The sequence below is a fragment of the Gadus macrocephalus genome, chromosome 15 (genome assembly GCF_031168955.1).
Source record: "Gadus macrocephalus chromosome 15, ASM3116895v1".
NCBI classification, from domain to species: domain Eukaryota; kingdom Metazoa; phylum Chordata; class Actinopteri; order Gadiformes; family Gadidae; genus Gadus; species Gadus macrocephalus.
Genome location: NC_082396.1, coordinates 12,688,256 through 12,710,118, shown reverse-complemented (window position 1 = coordinate 12,710,118; position 21,863 = coordinate 12,688,256). Strand labels below are relative to the sequence as shown.

General features: G+C 43.9%; 1 protein-coding gene across 1 annotated transcript in view; it reads right to left on the bottom strand.

The window, feature by feature from the left end:
• Positions 1-21,863, bottom strand: part of LOC132472973 (serine/threonine-protein kinase 32C-like) — a 63,848-nt gene that overhangs the window by 18,283 nt on the left and 23,702 nt on the right. The window contains exons 3-4 of the mRNA XM_060072871.1: positions 8,700-8,851; positions 1,112-1,285 (exon numbers count right to left, since the gene is read on the bottom strand). Coding sequence (XP_059928854.1) covers positions 1,112-1,285; positions 8,700-8,851 — 326 coding nt within the window. The remainder of the gene's footprint in view (positions 1-1,111; positions 1,286-8,699; positions 8,852-21,863) is intronic.

The window sequence follows — 21,863 nt, the reverse complement described above, 5'->3', positions numbered from 1 at the left end:
ACCTTGAAGGAAATTTATTTTGTGTTTGCATATTTCTAATTTGATTGAATCAATGTTCAGTATAATACCTCTAAAATGTTTGAGAGGTGTTTGAAATCAGGCATTTAATGTTATGGGAATCACAGCAGTTTTTTACATATTATTATATTGTATTTAATCAATGGTAAGCAACGTTATACTACCCCTTCAATGTTTGAGAGGCGTTTGATACAATGCAATTTATATGATGGGAATCACTGCAGTTGTTTGTTATTTTATTGAATTTATTCAGCGTTTAACGTAAAGCATACTCTTAAAACTAAATGTATCATTGTTGTTTTTATTCAATATATATTTAATCGACATCGATCAATGTAATCATTTTTCCTTTTTTTCTTATCATGTTAACAATTTTGGCCGTATCGTCCATTCTAGCTAAAACCATGGGAATCAAACTACTGTTGGCTGTAAATATTTTCTACTCATGAATTAAAAATGAGGATTTGAAATCCAGGACATACATTTTTACATGACATACGTACTGTCTATATTTAGAGTGTAGCAGATAAATCTAGGCATCTTGAATCTCAACAGTTATTACGCAGATTCTACACAAGATCTTCATAAAGCCCACATGGTTATTATGGTCTGCACGATGGTGCCTGTCCTCAACGGCTTAGAATCATTCACCAAGATGCAAAATAAAGTCTTTCATTTTGTTATTGAAGAAGATAATGGGTTTTTCTGTCAGAATAATGGACTGCAAGAAAAATAAACAGCTTTTTATGTGCCATGGTTTAGTGGTTCAATCTTTTTAGGAGAGCGCCAGACTACAATGATTTCCAATTGCATTTAGGGTGGTGAAGTGCATCAATTAACAATTTAAAGTGAATCCGAAGGTATTGGTTCTGAGGTTGACATTTGATAGCGAGAAGTACCCAGAGTAGAGCGCGGTGGCACGTCACAAAAAAATCGGGGGGGAAAATCTCTCACGGCCACACCCCGAGGCTAATTCACTAAAAGATCAACGAAAACCTAGGTCTCTGACGCCACTTGAAAACAGTGGCTGAAAATCCCTTCCAAACTCCCCACCTGCAGCAGGTGCAGTGGCGCTATGCTATGGTCAGCGCACCTGTGAATGATGTGCTGACTCTGCAGGTAGTCTAGCGCCAGGGCCATCTCGCAGAGGTAGAGTCTGACGGCGTCCTCGGTGAACTGCACGTTCTGCTGGAGGTGGTAGCGCAGGTCCCCCCCCAGCAGCAGGTCCACCACCATGAACATGTCCTCCTCGTCCTGGAACGAGTACCTGGGCGGGGGGGGGGCGGAGGGGGGTCGGGGGCGGGACGGTGTTAACACGGGCATCTTTCAAGAGGATGGACACGCACATACAGTAAAACACACACATACAAACACGCACACTAAAGCTAGACTAGACACACACAAGCCGTATGAACACAAGCCTTGGACGGAGGAGACAGCCAATCATAAAGAAGATAGACCAATACAAATACATTGTGCTGTATACAGATATACCGACATGCTGAGGGTGCAAGGCCAGCAGACATGCAACGCATACAGATAACACACATGCACCACAGGCATAAAGCCTGTTAACCCTGACCCCGTGCTTTAAGTCCCTGATCCCCATCATACACATGCTAACAACATGTTGCGGCTTGCCTCCTGGAGTCTTTCAATCAGGGATTCTTGTGCATCACACTCATGGGTACATGCCAATGTATTCAAGCTTTGGTTTGAATGTTTGCATGTTTTTGTGTGTGATTTTGTGTCGGTGCAAAACGCATCAATAACATTTTCTCGATTTTTTAAGCATTTACCAAAGCAGGTAAGTCTATTTGAATCAGGGGTATCATTTACAAAACAGATAAATGTTAACGAACGACACAATGTGGCTTCTCCCGAGACTTTACCCAATCTGGTATCCATCAGGAGGAGTAATCAAGCAAATCAAATGAAAAACACAGCCTGGTAATGAATTAGAGTGCTGCAGTGCTTCTCTGAACCGAACCGAAACCATCAAACCACGCAGTTACCGAGAATATTCACCTCACAATGGGATTCGATATCTCATCAGAGAAACATAACAAAGCCAGAACCCCTTTCTAATAGGCCCTCCGACACACAGGGATATGATACTCGATGCTGAGCGGCCGCAAGAATCAAACCAACCCCTTGTGAGTTCCCTCCACCTGGCCCGGTTTAATCTGCCTCTCAATGAGCCTACACCTTTCACTCTCTTCATTAAAGCGTTGTCTGCTACCGGTTTCATCCTCCGCCTCTCCAGGCACAGTGTTGAACTCGAAGGACGAGACGCGTGCCTCTGTGTGCGTCTCGTTGTGTGATTGGCTCGGTTGACGGTGCAATTTCCTGCCGCTCTATTGTGTTCCAAGTGCGAAATAGGGAAGATGTTTGGCGCATGGTGAAAATCATCTCTTGTGAAGATTGGTTTCACTGCGGCGCAAATAACTAATTTGTGGCGCGATCAGGTATCCCAAATTCGCCTCCCTCGTGAACACACAGATGAATTAATAGAATGTACCAGCTTTGAAATAGATTATACCAAAGTCCCACGGCAATCAACTGTTCTTCTCTTTGTGAGAGAGAAATAGAAAGAGAGAGAGTAAGAGAGAGAGAATACTTAAGAATGACAGCAATGACTCTGCAAAAAGCCTGAGCCCTAAACGGCTTGGTCTTCACAAAATGTAAGCATACCTAAAATCCCTTTTTTATTTCCTCCGACGTTTCGATTCAAGGAAGGAACAGCCCTGTCCAATCTATTCAAGATTCCAATGGTGATAAATGAAAGAACGACGTGATCTGATCCTGGACACCAAACTTCAGATAGATCCCACTCAAATCTCATTTTGCATCTCAATTTCTTATTCTGGAGACATGTTGAGCATTGTCTGAAATGGCGGCTTTGCTCGTCTGCGTTTTGGGCCCATTCCCACCACAGATTTGATTCCCTTCCATATCGCAAAGAGAGGGAAAGTGATTGAAACACCAAACAGTGGAGAGGCTAGTCGAGAGCATCAGGCTGTCACATCCCACCTTGCTGGCGACAGAGGTGATGGGGGAATGTCAGACAACAGGGTCCGACAACTAGGACGCCTCAGAGCTCTAGCTGTGACAGGCCCTGTCACCCCGCGAAACTCTCGCCAAGGACGGATAGAGACAGGACGGATGCATAGAGCACTGGAACAGATTGGATGGAAACCGATGCTGGCAGATCTCTGGAACTAGCGTGTGAGAACTGCTGTTGTGAGGGTGTGTTTGCTGTACCGTGAGTCCAGAGGAAACAGGGAGGTCTATAGAACATCCCTAACCAGCGGAGTGATCGGTGGCTTCATCAAGGGAAGGGGTGGGATAGCTATGAAGATACAGCTCCAACAGTCAGCGCTCCCACTTCAAACTCGCTCTGCACATTGATCGTTCCATCTACACTCCCTTTGATTTATCACACCTAAGCTTTTCATTATGGGCTTTATTACTGGCGAAGTGTCATATGAATAGTGGGAGTTTGGAGCTGTTTTAGGCCAGCGATGGGAGGGAGGGCGGGGATTTGGCTGGGCGGCACGTGGCGCGTGGAACTCCAAGTACTGGAGTGAAGTTGGGACAGTCACAGCACCAAGAGAGAGCCACCAGCCAGGCTGAAATAATGAGGCCATAATGACGAATGAGCTCAGGAAGGCAGCGGAGGGAGGGAGGGAGTGAGGGAGAGCAGGAGTGAGGGGGACAAGAAAGAGAGCATGAACGAAGTTTAGAGGAGAAAGGGAGAAAGAAAGAGGGAAAAAAATACGAGAGAATGGAGAGGGGATTTGCTCTGAAAAGTTTTGGCTGTCCCATATAGACCTGATGTTAAGGGAAATGGCTCTGTGAGTGTGTGTGTCATTCATGAGATACCGGCACCTCCTCTAAGGACAAACCAAACAGTGCTGTAATAAAAAAACTGCTGCCACACAACCCCCAGCATCGCCACCTACATCCCTTTTCTGTGCCCCCTAACTGGGCAACTAGAGTTCCTGTCTGCCATTGGCCTATTTTCACAAGGTCCCTAGAAGGAGTTTGGTCCCAAAGGCCAATGCAACACTGCTTTTTTATCTGACTCAAGTGTTTAGGGCTTTAATGTGGGGAATACAAATTACAGACATACACAAGCAAATTAGTGAGCTTGTCAGTAAATTACTTCTGCTTTTCTTCATTCATCTATTTTGATTAGCACCCTAGGGCAAATGTATCCCCTTGCTTTCTTTCTTTCCTTTAAGCCGCTTTAAGGAGCTCGAGACACCACACTCCCAGTGCCAGTGACTTGGGAAGCCTTTGGGTATAGTCCCATATTTGTTTCATGCATTGCACTTCTTATTATCTTTTTCATATGGATTTTAATGATCATCATATCAAGTGCAACCCCCCCGCATGGATTGGTATGCATGGTGATTTAAAGTGTCTGGCCTTATTTGTTCCACTGTTTCCCAAGGCCTTGTTCCATTCAGGCCTGAAATCCATATTCCTAATGGAAGCCCAGCGGGACCCAGCCCAGCACAGCCTCATCATTTGGTTTGTCCAGGCGGGGATGACTCACACACTGTTTGGCAACCAATCAAAAATTTGGCTAGTCATTTCAGATCATTTAAGCCCTTTGCCTTTTGGCATATGTATGGTTTTCCTGTTCCAAGGACAAGAAACCTTTTTATATTTAGATATGTTCGGCTATGGTAGTAAACTATGTTAAAGGAGCAGCGTGTAGGATTAAGTGGCATCTAGTGGTCAACTGGCAGCTTGCAAACATGTGAATACTAGGATTAACCAGGACCCTTGTTGTTATTGTGTATGTCGAGATGCAAGTCAGCTATGTTTCTTTTTTAAACTCCACCACAATCCTGCTGTACCAAAATTGGCTAGTTGGTGAGCAACTGACATCCACTATCTTCCAGATGTGTGTTAAGAGGCTCCTATAGCTGTATCTTTGTTTGGTACAACCTTAGTTATGACACACAAACTGCCCTTGCTAGCTAATTTACTCCAATAGTGCCGCTAAACTAAAATTCCAAAAGTTTGGATTTTGTTTTCATGCTCACATACTTGAGCTGTGCATTTAGAATTCAGAGCAAAGTTAGTGGCTGCTCTTTAGGCAGTGTGTTAATCCAAAAATCTTGATAGCAACATTTCAATCAGCTTTAGCATTCCGTGTTTACACGCTTCTGTGCATGCTTACGGAATTAGAAACTGAGAGGCAGTTACAATTCTTGCGTTTTCAATGTACTGGTCATGAGCACGGTGTCTAATTTTGGAACGAACCGCCGATTTTTTATAGTTTTGTCCCACCGGTTGCAATGCACTGGCTACGCGGGAAAAAGGTGAAATTGGCATTCAGTTCAGTTTTCTACATACACTTATACAACTGGGACAGTCTTCAACTTAATTTCGATTCAGAAGTGAATGCTCCCCCCTTCCCCCATCCTACTCTTAAACTGTTAACTAACTAAATGTGAACTCAGAACTCCCACAATCTTGCGCATAATAATGTTCTGTTATGTTTTGTATCATGCTCTGTTGGCTGTTTTGTGCTATGCTGAGTGTCTTATACTACGAGTTGAAAGCAAAGCCTGAGGCGAAGGCATTGTGCTCTTTATGACCTCTGCTCTTTAGAGGCCAAGCAATCAATTTGACAGGCCCAACCAGAGGCTATAATCACTCAGTAATTTCCAGCGATACTTCACTAGAGTGCACTGTTGGCCATCGCTGCATGTCAGAGAGACGGAGAGATACGGCTGGACGGTGACCTCACGGTTACATCACCAAGGAAAAGCAGACTTCTAATCACATGTCAGAAATCCTTCCATGGGATTTCGGCAGATTTGCTGCGGGTTTGGAAATGACATGTTCATTTTCATCCGTTCCCACACGTAATCCCTTTTCAGCCAGACACACAACCTCTCCACAAACTTCCTTATATGCTCTTTTTCTTTGGCATCATAATAGATTTGTCGAATTTGTCTGTTTGACACCTGAAGTCCCTTCCCCCATCCATCCAGAGCAAATGTAGGCATTATCATGCTTCCTGATGATTAAAGAATCTTCACTGAAGCAGGGGCTGGAACAATGTAGTCTGAAAAAGGTTTGGGGCGGTGTCATGAAAGTACAGTCTGGTTTCAACAAGCTCAAAAAGGAGCTACGCTGCACTACGTGAGGAGAGACAGAGAGGAACCTTACAAATCCTCTTAGCCTGCCACAGCCGTTTTTTTCCTTTCTTGAGAAAACTAATCAATGGCAAATCCCTTCTCAGCACAGACATCCTCTTCATCCCGTCCTCATCATCTCAGAGTGGGGAGGTCTCTCTGCTCCCTGATAGCAGGTATTATCACTTATCCAAGGGCTGTTTTGATGCATTTTCTCACAGAGTCCCCTTTCATCTTTGTTTTGATCCCTGTCGGCGCTGTAATCAATGACTCTGCTCTGATGACGCCAGACCTAAGTAAGGCATTCTCCAGAGCGGCCTCTTTTGTGGATTACATAGAGAGACTATAGGCGTTTCCCAGCATCCCCAAGATGCTCCAGCTCAGGTTCATCAATAGCTACGATGCTCAAATGCCAACTTTCAGACTTCATAAGAGCTATTTGACAAGCCAGTGGATAGTGCCAACTTTTCACAGTCCATGGGGAAACCTGTTTAACAGTGTGCACGTTCAGCCCACCAATTAGGGGCTCCCACTTGTGATACAGTGAGGAAGACAATGGGACGATGAAGGGAAATTCTCATCAATCCCATCTATTACGCGATAAGCCGGGACATCGCATCAACGGGCACACTAAATGAAACCAACGTTGCCTTGATGTAATTGAGTGCACCGCACAATAATGTAGTCATGCACATATGCGCATGGTGACTCTGTGTGATCTGAAGCAGAAATAATGAGCGTTGCTTTTCAATCAATTTATTCCATTCTTCCTTAATCAGATAGAGGAAAAAAACATTCCACCACACCACCGCGTCCTAGCCCATAGGGCTGAGAAGATCATCTACACAAAGCTCCAAGATAGATAATCCAGATTCACAGCATGGGAACAAAGATTCTCTTATAAATATGGTCAGCCTCTGCCTGCAACTTGGCAAAGAATTAGTACAAAACATGATGGATAAAATCCAGCCTGGAAATGTCTCCATCTTGATTTCCCCCCCGTGTTTTCCTATGATTCCAAGCTTGCAATAGAACAGCAAGCACATTGTGTGACACCATGGCAGGTTCTGGATCTATTGTGTCATGTACACCGTTCAGTTTTTCCTGCAATGCAGAGAGACAGCCACCCTGTCACTTTACCCCGTCATACCAGACACCAACAACTGTGATTCGATTCCCATATCCCATTGGATCCCGGAAGATATTTCTCTTTTTTTGGGGGAAGCCTGGCCCTAATGTCCAAGGCAAACACACCCCACCCGGCCAACTCTACTCACAACTGTGTTGTCACACAGCAATGAGAGGGTCAGCTATGTTCAAACATAGCTGGCCCTGAGGAAAAGGTCAAATGCACACACAAGATAATCAACTGGAGTCTGCTTGAATGATATCCAAATAAAGGACAGACAAATATTAACTTGTTAAAGAGTCAACAGCTGCTGGTATTGCTGGGTATGAGATATACTTTTCTAGTATTTTCAACATTATCACAATGTGTGAATTTTGAAAAGGCGCAATGTATTATTTGGAAGACACAGAGGAAATATGAAAGTTGTGAACCTTGTTGCCAAGCTGCTATGGTGCTGCTTAGTTTCCCAGTCACTAGACGTCTGTCTGAGAGAGGCACGGTTCCGGAGGGCAAGGCAAACACTGAAAAAATGTTCTTGAAAAATGACAATTGCAGAGCGAAAGCACAGGCCGACACACATGTGTATTCTATTTCAATATGAAAGGGAATACACTTGATCTAGCCATCTGATCTAGTAGTCACTTGAATGTTTAAAGTAGCTCACATTTCAGGTTAGAAGCAAGCTTTAATTATTACACCCTAGATATAACGCTATAAATGACAAAATCTAGGGCTTTATGACTTCCAAAAAGCACTCCTTCCCAGGTCCAGCTGCCTCTTCTCGTGACTATATTTATCACGGCACTTGATAACAAACATGTTTCTGCGGTAATCACTCCACCACAGAGTTACCGACATGCGATATCATTCAACCAGTTACAAGGGACTAAAGTGCCTCAGTCTAACACGATGTGAATGCCCCACTGAGTCAGCAATAGCCAACAGAAACATGTGCTAATGCACAGGAGGGGTGTTGAATAATAAAGAGGTGGCTTCCGTTGGCTGGCTGAGGCCCAGTAATTATCCACTGTGTTTTTCATGGATTGTGCTGGGTGAATATGGGAATTGTATCTAAATGTAAAATGTATGTTTCTGGAAAGGGTCTCTCCATTTTCACCACAATAGTAGCAGCTGGGATTCTGGGACAACTATGGTTTGTTTTCCCGGAATCGGAAAGGGCCTGAGAAACAGTTTAGTCATTTGTTTCCAAATGAGCAAATAAGTAAACAAACAAATAACGTACGTTAAGAGGACAGCGCAGTCTCAAGGTAAACACAGACACAAAACACAAACACAAACAAACAAGCACAGGCAAAGCAGGCAACCGACACACAGGCCGTGCATACCACACAAAAGTGTATTAATAAAGTGGAAAAAAACAGGATAGTCACCAGAGATTTACTAAAAAAACATGTTCAATTTCCTGAAGGATCTCAAGCTCTCTAAAGACGTTTCGGACCTCATCTCTCTCTATGCACTGCTGCTTGTTCATGTACTTCATGGCGTACATCTTCTCCGTGTCTCTCTTTTGCACAATGCAAACCTGCAGCAAGGACAGAAGAAGAGAGAGGGGAGAGGGAGAGAAAAGAGCGATGAGAAATAAAGACAAGGTAAGACAAACAATGGGGGAAAGATGTTAGTCTTGGAATCTTTGTTGTAGATACATATCAACAGTGTGAACACATATACACATTTACATTTACATTGAGGGCATTTAGATGTACACGTCTGCAACCATTACAGAATGGTTGTGACAGTGGGAGATGGCCTCCATTAACGATCCCGCTGCTAGTGCAATAGGGGTCCCCAATATAGCCCCTGCTGTGTGAGGGATGAGCAGACGTTATGGTAATGACATGGCAGTCTCGTGCTTTGAGTGTGCCACAGGTTTCAGCTCCATGAACTCCAGTCTGGCTGATATCTTCAGATGTACAGAAAAGAACAGGATTCAACCAGATATGCGTTGATCATCGCTGTTTTTGGAAGCACACCCAATACTGTTGATGGATTTTTAGGACACTGAACAATAAAACATAAAAACATGATTTTAGGTGTTTTTTTACTCTTCTGGCAGAAACCACACACGTTAACAAATCATCTCTTTATTGGTCCTTTTCAAAGTGTTTGTTTTGGGCTTAAATTATCTTAAAGGTAAACTGTAGTGGAGGACACTAGTGAGGTTACAATAATCATTATTGTAATGTCCAGGCCTAACCAGTCATTGTGATGTGACTGCATATTCACTGATACTAATGTGTCCGCGTGAATCCTGCCGCTGAGACACACAAGTAGCTATTTGTTTTACGACTTTTTCAAATGGGATTCTGTCAAAGCTCACCTTTTCAGTTCGCTGACTAAAGGTCGGACGGACGCAAATGTCAGCATTAGTTTATAGCCATAGTCAGAGGAATAACATGTGCATTGTGTTGACAGGCATACAGTGAACACCCCATGGAACCTACAATATACCCGCCACACACAGAGAACAAACACAGGTGTCGCTCACCACACTGATTATGGCTCTGCTCCGTTTATGTACCATGGCACAGGAAGCACGCCATTGACCTTACCGGGGTGTCATAATGTCGGTCGCTACGCACCACCTAGGTGGCTGCCACACTCCACGTAAGTGGTGTTTATTGGGCTCCTCCAGACAAGGACACAGGGTGGCGATGATGAAAGCCGGTTTATTGTAGACATTTGCAGACGATGATATGTGACCTGTGGCTCAATGTTGTCGTGCAGGAGGTCTCTCCCTGAGTGTGTGTGTGTGGTGATTGCTGGTTTAACAACAGGTGTGCAGCCCCAACCAGCCTCAGCGTCCAATCACTCTTGAAACACCTGCATATCTAGTATGTTAATGTTGGGCCCAACACTTCCTATCCTTAAGTGCACTTAGGTGCGTTAAACATCAATGAGTGAGTTAATGAGCTGTGTGGTGCAAGCGTCATATGTCGATTGTTAACAAGTTATGAGATCAAAGATAATAAAAAACGTTGCATAATTGCTAATTGTAAGCAATCAAAAGAAACTTAAGTAAAGCAAAAAAGCGCAGAGAAGAGCCCCAACATTGTGAAGGCAACTGTGTTCAGTGGCCCTCCCCTGTATAGACAAGAGCACCTGCCTCCATCAAAGGACACCGATGGAAGCGGCAAAACCCCATCAGCTAACTGAATTAAACATCACTGTGAGGGACATTGTGACCCCAAAAGAGAAATCCATCATTCATTACTTAATTCATTCTTTGTTTTAACAGAATGAAAGAATGTGAATTGAGTGAGAGTACTGAGGAGCAGTAGCAGCAGCACAGTTGAGCGGTTTAAACTGGGTCACCGAGAGTGATGTAGGACTCAGTGAGCCCACATCCTGCTGTAATTGTGCTGATAGTTTCCCCTTTAAGCGCCGAAAACTGAATTGAGCTCTTGGCAGCCTTCCCTTCTTTAAGCCATTACTCTCTGTCTCTTTCTCTCGCTCTCTTACAATTTTTTTGGTTCACTTTCTCTTTCGCCCGCCATGATCCACCACAAATTCCGCTTTGGACTTTTTAGATCCGTTTCATAACATTGTTGCCCAATGGGGCATTGATTGGACCTTGCTGACGAAGACCATCCTCGTTCACACAGCAGTGTAGTTTAAGGTTCGTAGGACAGAAAGTACGGATACATTTCAGCCCTACATATCTTCTCCAAATAATGATCGTTAAACCCGGGGTATATTTAATCATTCACCCCATGTTAACGATTGATAATAACCTGAGGTTCATTGCACTGTAATTATTCCATATTATGAGATTATAAAATGTACAATACATAATATATCCAACCAGCTCGTGCTGTGATGAGCACTGCAGCATATCACATCACCATAATTCAATATATTATAGGCTGTATATCATATTTACAGGAAAATATTGAATTATCACTGAGCTCTAGCTTGCAGCATTTCCTGAAACTGGGTTGTACTCCTTCTTGATGTGAATGTCTCTTACTCCCATCTTTCACTGCTCCTGTCCACACACACACACACACACACACACACACACACACACACAGGAATAGCCCCCACCATTACAGTTAAGATCGTGCCCTCATTCCAACATGCCCTCATCATCCTCCCCCCCCCACACACCACATACCCAACAAGCACACCTCACACCTCCTTTATCCTCCTCGTCAACCTGGGCCAGCCTGACACAGACCCACTTTCTCATCCTCCCCTCTCCTCCGCCAGGTCAGACCTAGCCATCTGCACTGCGCTAGAAGTTGAATAAAACTTAAGAGAAAAAATAAGAACAGAAATTCTGGCACAGACGGCGAACCAATGAGTACGGGGAGCATGAGAGAGAACCTGGATACCTGTACTACTACGAGAGAGAGAGAGAGAGAGAGAGAGAGAGAGAGAGAGAGAGAGAGAGAGAGAGAGAGAGAGAGAGAGAGAGAGAGAGAGAGAGAGAGAGAGAGAGAGAGAGAGAGAGAGAGAGAGAGAGAGAGAGAGAGAGAGAGAGAGAGATCGTTGGATAGAGTGATGGATAAGAGTGATAAAGTCACCCAAGGTGTTCCAAGGTGCCTGAGGCAGAAGCTGAGAATAACTAATGCCGTATTCACCAACTCCTCATGAACAGTCTGTAAGGATACTTCTCGAATTTATTCAGCTCTATTCATAAATCCATACTGAAGATAGGCAATTCAATGCCATGATCGATAATTTACCACAACTGTGGATAAATTAATTTGATTACCCATAGAGACGCAATATAGTCAAGCTTCTATGGAATTTATGCACTTTGAGGGGCGTTTTATCTTCTCACCTTTATCTTCTCCTCTCAGTGAGAGGCAATGGGAAATTCCATTTAACACCATGAACGCCCCAGGAGGGCAGCTGCAATAGCTAATAGAACGGAATCACCATACCTACTGATGGTCGGAACAGAGAGTGTTCCAAATGAATCCAATGCATCCCAGGATACTAAGACATTCAGACCATCATCCTCGGGCACGGTTACCTTTTACATGTAATCCCCTGTTATTAGCCCTAGTTTTTTTCTGTATCTGCTTCTCCTCAATTTATGCGTATCGCTTTACAACGCCGTTCAGTCAGTCTGGGGGTCAGTAAATAGAAGTCAATGGTATCAAACCTTGGGTTTTTCCGTAGTTCTGATCGTAATTCATTTTCACTATAAATATGAAGTATCGCGACATATCAAACATATGAAGGATTAAATATCTAGCCAGAAAAACGACCCGTCAAGACATGAAAGGATAACATTGAGTTAGAGACCAGCACTCATCCCAGGTCCCCTGGTGGAAGCCGTTCAGGTGCCTGTAGTTTGCATGGGAGGTGACCTTATCTGACTCGTCATCGGCCAATCAGAAGAAAGATATTGCAATAACGATGAATTCATAAGCTTATCAGGTGTCAGTCCTCCATGGATTAAAATAACAAGTACATGAATGAATTCATTAAAATAAACCGAGAAGCCGAGAAGTCTGGCAGCACAATGCATTCATATGGTAATGTCATAAACTAATCTTCATAACAGAAAAGGACCTTTTCATAGTGCTGGAACTCACTGGGTGCTGTCCCCAAAACCTATAGTGTCTGGCCAGGACTGTCTGTCTGTGTGTGTGTGTGTGTGTGTATGTATGTATGTATGTATGTATGTATGTATGTATGTATGTATGTATGTGTGTATGTGTGTATGTGTGTATGTGTGTGTGTGTGTGTGTGTGTGTGTGTGTGTGTGTGTGTGTGTCAGGGAGGCAGAGAGTGAGTTCTGGCCAGGGGTGAGATTCTGTCACCAGGTTGGCTGTAATCTCCCACTACCAGCTGCCCATGGCACCTGTTTATCTCCCGTAAAGAGACCTTTTAGAGGTAGCCACAACCGCATGCACACACACACACACACACACACACTGAGAGACACAAACACTAAATGGCATGTACTTGCTTCATAAATACACACACACAAAGATTTTCCCAAGGACACACACACACACACACACACACACACACACACACACACACACACACACACACACACACACACACACACACACACACACACACACACACACACACACACACACACACACACACACACACACACCCAGATGTATTGATCTGGCTGATGGCTGATGGCGTAAGAGGTGGGGAGGTATTTGATGTGCACAGGCTCAAAGGAGCAATGAAGCGTGGATGTGTGAACCTGAGTGTGGCCGGCACGGGGCCTCAGGTGAGGCCGTCCGCTGGTCCCCACCCACCTGGAGCCCGGGGCCACTGCTGGGCCGTGTGTCAGCTGGGGGAACTCTATGGAGCTTTCTGGTCTTGGTTTGTTCGTAGCCCGTTTGGATACAAGTGATTATTACAAAAGAGAAATGGACAATGGCCCTAATGAAAGTGTAGAGGCAACGCAAGAAAACATCCTGTACGCCTGTCATCGACCGTGTCGTGAGGAAACAACAAAGAGAAACGCAGTCTACTGAAGAGCCCTCATTAGGTGCGGTGTCTTCTGACAGAAACCTACGCAGCCACAACAATGACGGATCCTCGTGTGACACTCACTGTAGATGAACCCGGGTTAAAAAAGACAAGGGTAATCTAATCACCACATCCCTTTATCTTCAGGCCGAATCCTAACATACCCCCTCCACCACCATCCCCCAGCAAATGCGCGTCAGTGCTGGCAGTCGGCAGGCGGAAAACACACCTTGGCTACCGGCTGGTTGACGGTGGAATATCTCCTTAATTGGATCCGGAAGCGGGAGAGTGGGGCCGTAGCAGGACTGACACATGGAATTAGTTCAGCCTCTAGAGGGGAGAGGCAAGGGGCGAGGAGGGCATTACAGATGTACATCCATGCAGTCTAATGAGAGAGAGAGTGTGTGAGTGAGTGAGAGAGTGAATGAGTGAAAGAGACAGAGAGAGAGCACTGGTCTCAAGGATTATGGGGAATAATTACATGAAGTATGATAATAATTGAACATTAAATACTGGTGATTCGTGAATAATGATGAGCATAACAATAGCTTTTGAACAAAGGTTTTTACAATTACGCATTATTTATTCATCTTAACTTTTACCATCCATACTTCTTATAGAAAGAGACTTAAAGTAAAAATGTTGACATCATTAAAATAAAGTATGCTTATACCGCTAGACCCTAAACCCATTGGGGGTCAAACCTCAGAACCCTTAACCCTGGGAGCACCCTAACCATACCAACCACAACTATCCTGGCCCCATTAAGGATTCAAATAAAATATTAATTCAGCTCCCCTGGAGTTTAAATTGAAATGTAAAAAAAAATAAACGAGGAAAGAAAATGCCCCTGATCCGGTGTGACCTCTCTGACGGTGTGACCCGTCCCGCTCTGACCCTGGTTTATTCATCCCTGATGGACGCGGCCCGCCACTGAGACTCTGAAGGTGACCGCATGCTAATGCCAAGGGCAGCGCCACTGTCAGTGGGCAAAGGCAACCACCATCCATCTTCTGATTTGTTCTTTTATTTGAAGGTGGCTACGCTAATCCTTCCTTCCAAATTTGATGATAAAGTAAATGGCAAGAAACATTATATGCAGTCGTGCAAGTTTACAGAAGACAGAAATACAATACCATTTTATCACTTTTTTACCTTCAAAAGTCAATGGGATAAAACAGGAGGAAAGTAATGAGTTTCTTCCCGGGGCGGCGGCGGTCTCGGCTGACCCCTTGGGTTATGCATCTTTCAGCAGTCTAATTGAGCACGGGGGATTCTTTCAATTTTATTCAAATTGAATTTGAATCACCTGCCACTGTGGAAATCATTTCCCGGCTATGAATGAAGGGTTCAAAGATAAGACGGTTCCTTTTAAAGGTTTTTATTTGTTATTTATTTAGCCCTGTATCCCTTAATATGAGAGAGGAAATGAGGGACGGGAAATACGATTGGGGAGGCGAGGTCATGTGGCAAGGAAATGAGGATATACAAATGTAAACATCTGACATTCTCACATGATATTTCGATTTTAAATTATATTATATTATATTCCATTACATCATGGAACCCAAAATCCGATTTCAATGTTTCAGAATTCAAGGCAGTATTCGTTTTATGATGTTTTTTAATAAACATAAATTCAACACTCCTCATAAATTATTAAGTTCATGAACGAGGGGATTTCATTGGTAGCAAACATCATCTTCCTCTCTCACACACAAACACACACACATGCAAAATCCAACCGGTCGTCATGGGGATCGTATTTAAACCTCTACCCATCCGACCGTAATATTCTCTAACTCCCACCCACAGTCTCATCCCTTGGACTGGGATCGGGTATTTGCTTGAATGACGCCATACTATTAACCTCTGCTCAGAATCCCGTTGAGAAGGCTTTTTAACTGTACATGTCATTATATCATGCAGCATCAAAAGGCTTTCATGTTGCTCAAGCCTCCGTGGGATCCCTGGTACGTTAATAAGGCTCTGCTACCGGTTCCCCTGTTCCAGATGCGCATCCAGTGTGGTTTCCCTCTTCTCCTCCTCCTCCACTCCTGCCAAGCCGCTCTTCTATAGTTAGCGGCCCTATCAATTGTTGTCACCAGGCCTGCTGCTGCTGCTACTGGGACTACCACAGAGCAGGAGATGGGAGCTTAAAAACGGACCATGGATGTTACATTTAGTGGACTTAGTCAGGACACTGCAAGATGACTGTGTGTGTGTGTGTGTGTGTGTGTGTGTGTGTGTGTGTGTGTGTGTGTGTGTGTGTGTGTGTGTGTGTGTGTGTGTTTTCTAGGTCAGGTAAAAGCCAAGTGGATCAGAAGAAGCCTCTGGCTCAGACACATGGACAGACAAGATAGAGGACCACAGCCTGAGGGAAAGAGTGAGAGGGCGAGAGGGGTACTTTGTAACATTACGCATTTTGTCTGCACCAAAATGGAAATATAAACACTGACATCCATCACTTTGTTCAATTCAACTTGTATGTGTGGGTGTGTTTGTGTGAGAGAGCAAGCGTGATAGTGTAACATGGTTGGCCAGTGATTGAAATGGAGTGCAAGTGAAAAACTCCATGCATATCTGAACGAACACACACACACACACACACACACACACACACACACACACACACACACACACACACACACACACACACACACACACACACACACACACACACACACACACACACACACACACACACACACACACACACACTTCGGCTACACTGGTTGGCACTAACTGGTGGGGAGGCTGTGTGGAAAAAAGGGTGACTGAGGCGAACGAGGCAAACACACTTTTCAGGCTCGAATGAACATGTCATCGGCGGAGAGCAGGAGTAATTTGCTCTCTTTATTGGGTTCATTCCTCTGGATGTCTTGAGCTCGGGCCAGCGTCTGCTGCCGTCAGGGTGGCGGAAAAACTGTAGTTTACAAGCGGCTGGGAGCCACTACTTGTGCCAGCTCCGTGACGCACCATGAAGGCATGGTCGGCCATTGAGAACCCGCGCCTCAGAGCAGAGCAACCTGAAACAGGGTCGGGTCGGGAGGCAGGGGTTCTGTGCAGGGCATCACATAACAAGTGGTGCTGAAAAGGAGCTGGGTGGTCCTACCGTGACATTATCTTGGGAGAACCCTAATTGTTTTGATGTCATCTAGTGGTATTAGGCCAGCAAATTATGTGGTTATTTATATGCTAGAGACTATCGGCCCTTTATCGTTGAAATTCCAATAGAACTCCGCCTGATATTTTTGTTCAACCAATATAAATCTACTAAGAACACCAAACAAATACAAATTAAACCATACAAACACTCAAAACCACTCTTGGGTTTAAATCGACCATCCACATGGTAGATTGACTTCAGGATTAATAATGGATACGATAATATTTCATCATATCGTTTTTTGTGTTGCACTTCCAAACGAACGTTAGAACGTGCTTCACATGACAACTCAACAGGAGCTAAACAAGTGACACACAAGAAAAGCCCAGCAGCTCCATCCTTCTGATGTGTCCCTCTGGCCAACAGCCGTCCAAACGACATTGGAAGAAACCCCCCCTTATGTCCTTAAGTACTGTTGTAATGCTAATACTAATGCGTTATGGGTATTCAGCTATTATCCCAAAGTGACATGAAGACTTTTTATAATTCCCTCCTGATATGGATAGCTCAAATCTGTTGAATTTAAACTATCCTTACAACGCATGAAAAAAGATCCTGAGGGGGTTTTGGTCTTTGAAGTGCTGCTATGTGGCAACGTTGTTCAGCCCACAAGGCACCACAGACACATGACTTGGCCTGGGACTTGGCCTGGGACTTGGCCTGGGACTTGGCCTGGGACTTGGCCTGGGACTTGGCCTGGGACTTGGCCTGGGACTTGGCCTGGGACTTGGCCTGGGACTTGGCCTGGGACTTGGCCTGGGACTTGGCCTGGGACTTGGCCTGGGACTGGATGATGACACCTGCTTGAACTCTCCACATCAGTAGGAGGCGCCCGGTATCATTCCAGGCCTATCGCTGTTATCAATCAAACAGAAAAGGCTTTGAGAAAATCAGCTCCTCTACGCCTCATTTGATTCATTCTCCACGGAGCCCTGCATGGCAGAGACATTTTTGCATGTGGACTAGATTACATTATACCTTTAACATGGTTTGATCATCAAAGTTATTGCTGGGAACAATTTTACTGTCCTACAAGCCGATTTCATAGGCCCTAAGCGTAGAGCTTGGACATGTCCATATTCACCACATGCTTGGCATATTAAAATCTTGCCATCTCTCAAATAAACGGCTTTAAAGAACATCTACCTGTTGCCTGGTGTCGAAAGAAGCACAGTTAAGCCACATTGGTGGCATGTGGCAGGGTCGTCCGCCGAACTCATTATCATTTTCACTTCTAAAATGTCCCCTCTGCCTCCAGGTTCATGATGAAATAGTTGGTGCTTTTCAGGCAACAATAATGTCAGCCACATAAGTCCCTAAGATCGCCTTACAACACAAAGCAGATGCAAACGGTCTTAAACACTTGTCCGCTTAGTATACAGTATATGACATAAACCACATAACAATAATGGGAGGAATTCAGAAGTGACGTTTTTCATATCTTTGTATACATATAAACATCTCTATAATTATGTCTATCTCTATCTCTATATATATATATATATATATATATATATATATATATATATATATTAGGGCCCGACCGATATTGATTTTAGAGTGCCGATGCCGATTATTTTCAGAGAAAAATTACGATTACGATTTAATCGGCCGATTAAAAAAATAAATAAAAAAAATAAAATATAAAACGTAGTTTTTGATACCTTAAATATACTTTAAACACTTTTGACGATTATGTGAATTGAATGCAGAACCTTTGAGTGTTTTAAAATACATTTACAGTCAAAAATGAGTGTAATGTAAAATGTAAAATAAATAACTAACTCCCAATGTGCTGCGCTCGTGAGCAGTGACTAACACGTGCGTGCTGAGCAGTATGGTCTCACCGTTAGAGTCTACAGCAGGGCTATTCAACCTCCTTAACAAGTGGGCCGAAAAGGAAAACCACTGGGGGTTCATGGGCCACACGGTAAAACTACGTCAATGAATCGCTAAAAATAAATCGTACTTAAAGTAGTGTTAACTTAATATATATAGTACTATTACATGGAATAAACTTGTCGGACGCATTCCTTCCTTCTTCACTTTTAATCGTATCATTATAAAAGATTTAGTTCTCACATATTTTGGACACGTATTTAGAATTCCACAATGTTGTTTGAATCATCACAAAACTACTGTACACATGAGACATTTTGAGCCAGTGAGTCAGTGAGAAAGATTGCACTGCCTTGTTTGCCTAGTTTGGCTCATCCTGAGACACTCATGCAGCTTCTCATAGGTCATCGAGCAACGTGCCCTTGATCTGATGGCATTCATATGAGAAAAGCTAGACGTATCGGTTGAGCCAAACATTGTCAGAATAAGTGATGCCAGTTCCTGATTGTGGGGTACTGATACTGGCTAGTATCACCGGCTACACACAGAAACCTGATTTGCATGCAACTATGTTTCTCCTTTATTTTATTTATTTTTTGCATGCAACCTCTTGCGGGCCAGAAAAAAATTAAGAGGGGCCGCATTTGGCCCACGGGCCGCTAGTTGAATAGGCCTGGTCTACAGTATAACAAATTAACATGGCCTGGGACCTTAAGAAAAACAGGCACAACATGCTCAAACAACGCGTCTTGTGTACATTGGTGAGGTGAGCGCGCAGCTGCCTGAGCGAGCGTGCTTTCATGTTGTACGGTAAAATTCAATCTCCTCTTTTTTACTCCAGCTAAAGTTGTTAGTTAGCAAGGCGAGTAGGAGCGCAATCTGCAGGATACTAATCGCAATAACATTTATAAAAAATAAATAAATAAAAAAATAAAAAATAAATAATCGGTTGTAATCGGCGTCTTTTTGGCCGATGCCGATTATTTTCAAAAAGGCTATAATCGGCCGATTAAATCGGCAGGCCGATAAATCGGTCGGGCCCTAATATATATATATATATATATATATATATCTCTATCTCTATATCTATCTCTATCTCTATATCTATCTATATATATCTATATCTATATCTATATCTATATATATATATATATAATCTACGCTGTTCTCTGTATCCATTTAAATACTATGTATCATACAGCATCTATGCATGCATCTTTCTCTACGTAAAAAATATGTGTCTTTCTATCAATCTCTGTGTACACCTCTGCATTTCTGAAAAGGCAGGATGCAATACTCTGAACGAAAAGACACCACCGTTCTTTGTCACTTGGGACAAAAAATACCCCACAGACCAAGCTTGCAATGGTTCAAAATAAACCAGAGACTATAACAATAAACGGTCCCTTTTCTAGATGATCAATTGTTCTCTCTAGATTATTTTCTCCAATGCAGCCTAGGGATTTGGTATATTGCTTGGCTCACCAAGGCATGCGTTTCTGGAAGACTGTATAAAGATTACTATGATCTTTGAATGCCATTGAAATAAGTTGTGATGCATCTAAACCCGCTCTGAGGCATTGGTCACTATCTCACCGAACGCTATTTAGACACATTGAGGCCAACCCTGTACACACAAGTGATAATAACGTCAGTCTGTCTGTCCGTCCATTAATCTTTCCATCCTTCTAACCATCCACCTTTCCATTCATCCATCTATTGCCATAAAGGAACTGTCGCTGTGTCTCCCACAGGCTTGACGAGTGTCACTGGCTTACGATAATGGTGGGAACCTGCCAGGCTCACACACACACACACACACACACACACACACACACACACACACACACACACACACACACACACACACACACACACACACACACACACACACACACACACACACACACACACACACACACACACACGCCTTATCAAGCCATTCTCCAGGGGCTTAATATACCCTGTGGAACAACAGCATACGGCGTCAGAGGAAGGCGGAGGTGGCAGAGAGAGACAGCGAGAGGAGAGGAAAGGGACGGCTGAACTTTAACATGAGACTGATTGGCAGGTAGATAACCATCCAGAGACAAATTGCTCAGAGAGAGAGAGAGGGAGAGAAAGAGAGGGAGAGAGAGCCGTTAATTATATTTAGTCTGTCATTATATATGGCTCAACCATCCTAAACTTTAACTCCAAAAACCACAAATGCATCACAAGCCTAGGGGGCCATTCTGAGAGAGAAGGATAAAGAAACAGAGACAAAGAGACAGAGAGAGCGAGAGAGTAGTAGTAGTAGTTGTAGTAGAAGTAGTAGTCATGGCAAGACAATACAAAATACTGCAAAGAGGAGAAAGAGAAGAACAGCAGGACATAGAGGGAAAAACAGGCAACAGTTTCTCAAATGTATCGTTAACACAAATGAGTATTTTGTGCCTCCCACAAACAGCAACAGACCCCTGCCAAGACATGCTCTCTCACTGTCATCTCCAGCCTGCCACTGTGACCGCCTGTCGGGAGAGAGGCCGTCCTCACACCCCTCCTTCATGTTCACTTCCACAAATGCACATTCTCAGACCATTTTGTCTGTGTGTGCCAACAGAATATGAAGTACATCCACACAGCAGGGAGAGGGTCTCTCTCTCTCTCTCTCTCTCTCTCTCTCTCTCTCTCTCTCTCTCTCTCTCTCTCTCTCTCTCTCTCTCTCTCTCTCTCTCTCTCTCTCTCTCTCTCTCTCTCTCTCTCTCTCTCTCTCTCTCTCTCTCTCTCTCTCTCTCTCTCTCTCTCTCTCTCTCTCTCTCTCTCTCTCTCTCTCATATGCTTGTAACATAACACACACACAGCCACACACAATACATGATTACATGCAGATGAGTATTCAGTATTCAGGAGCTGTGGCAACCCAGCGAGGCAACCCATGGTTTTTGAGAAAGGCATAAGAGATGACCTCTGTCTTTGTGGAGGACCGACTCCATGTTGGACTCCCATGGCACGTCTGCATGTGGAGAGATGACTGCAAAGGTTGCACTGTGGTTATACACGCACTGCTGTCTGCTGTAACCCACCGACT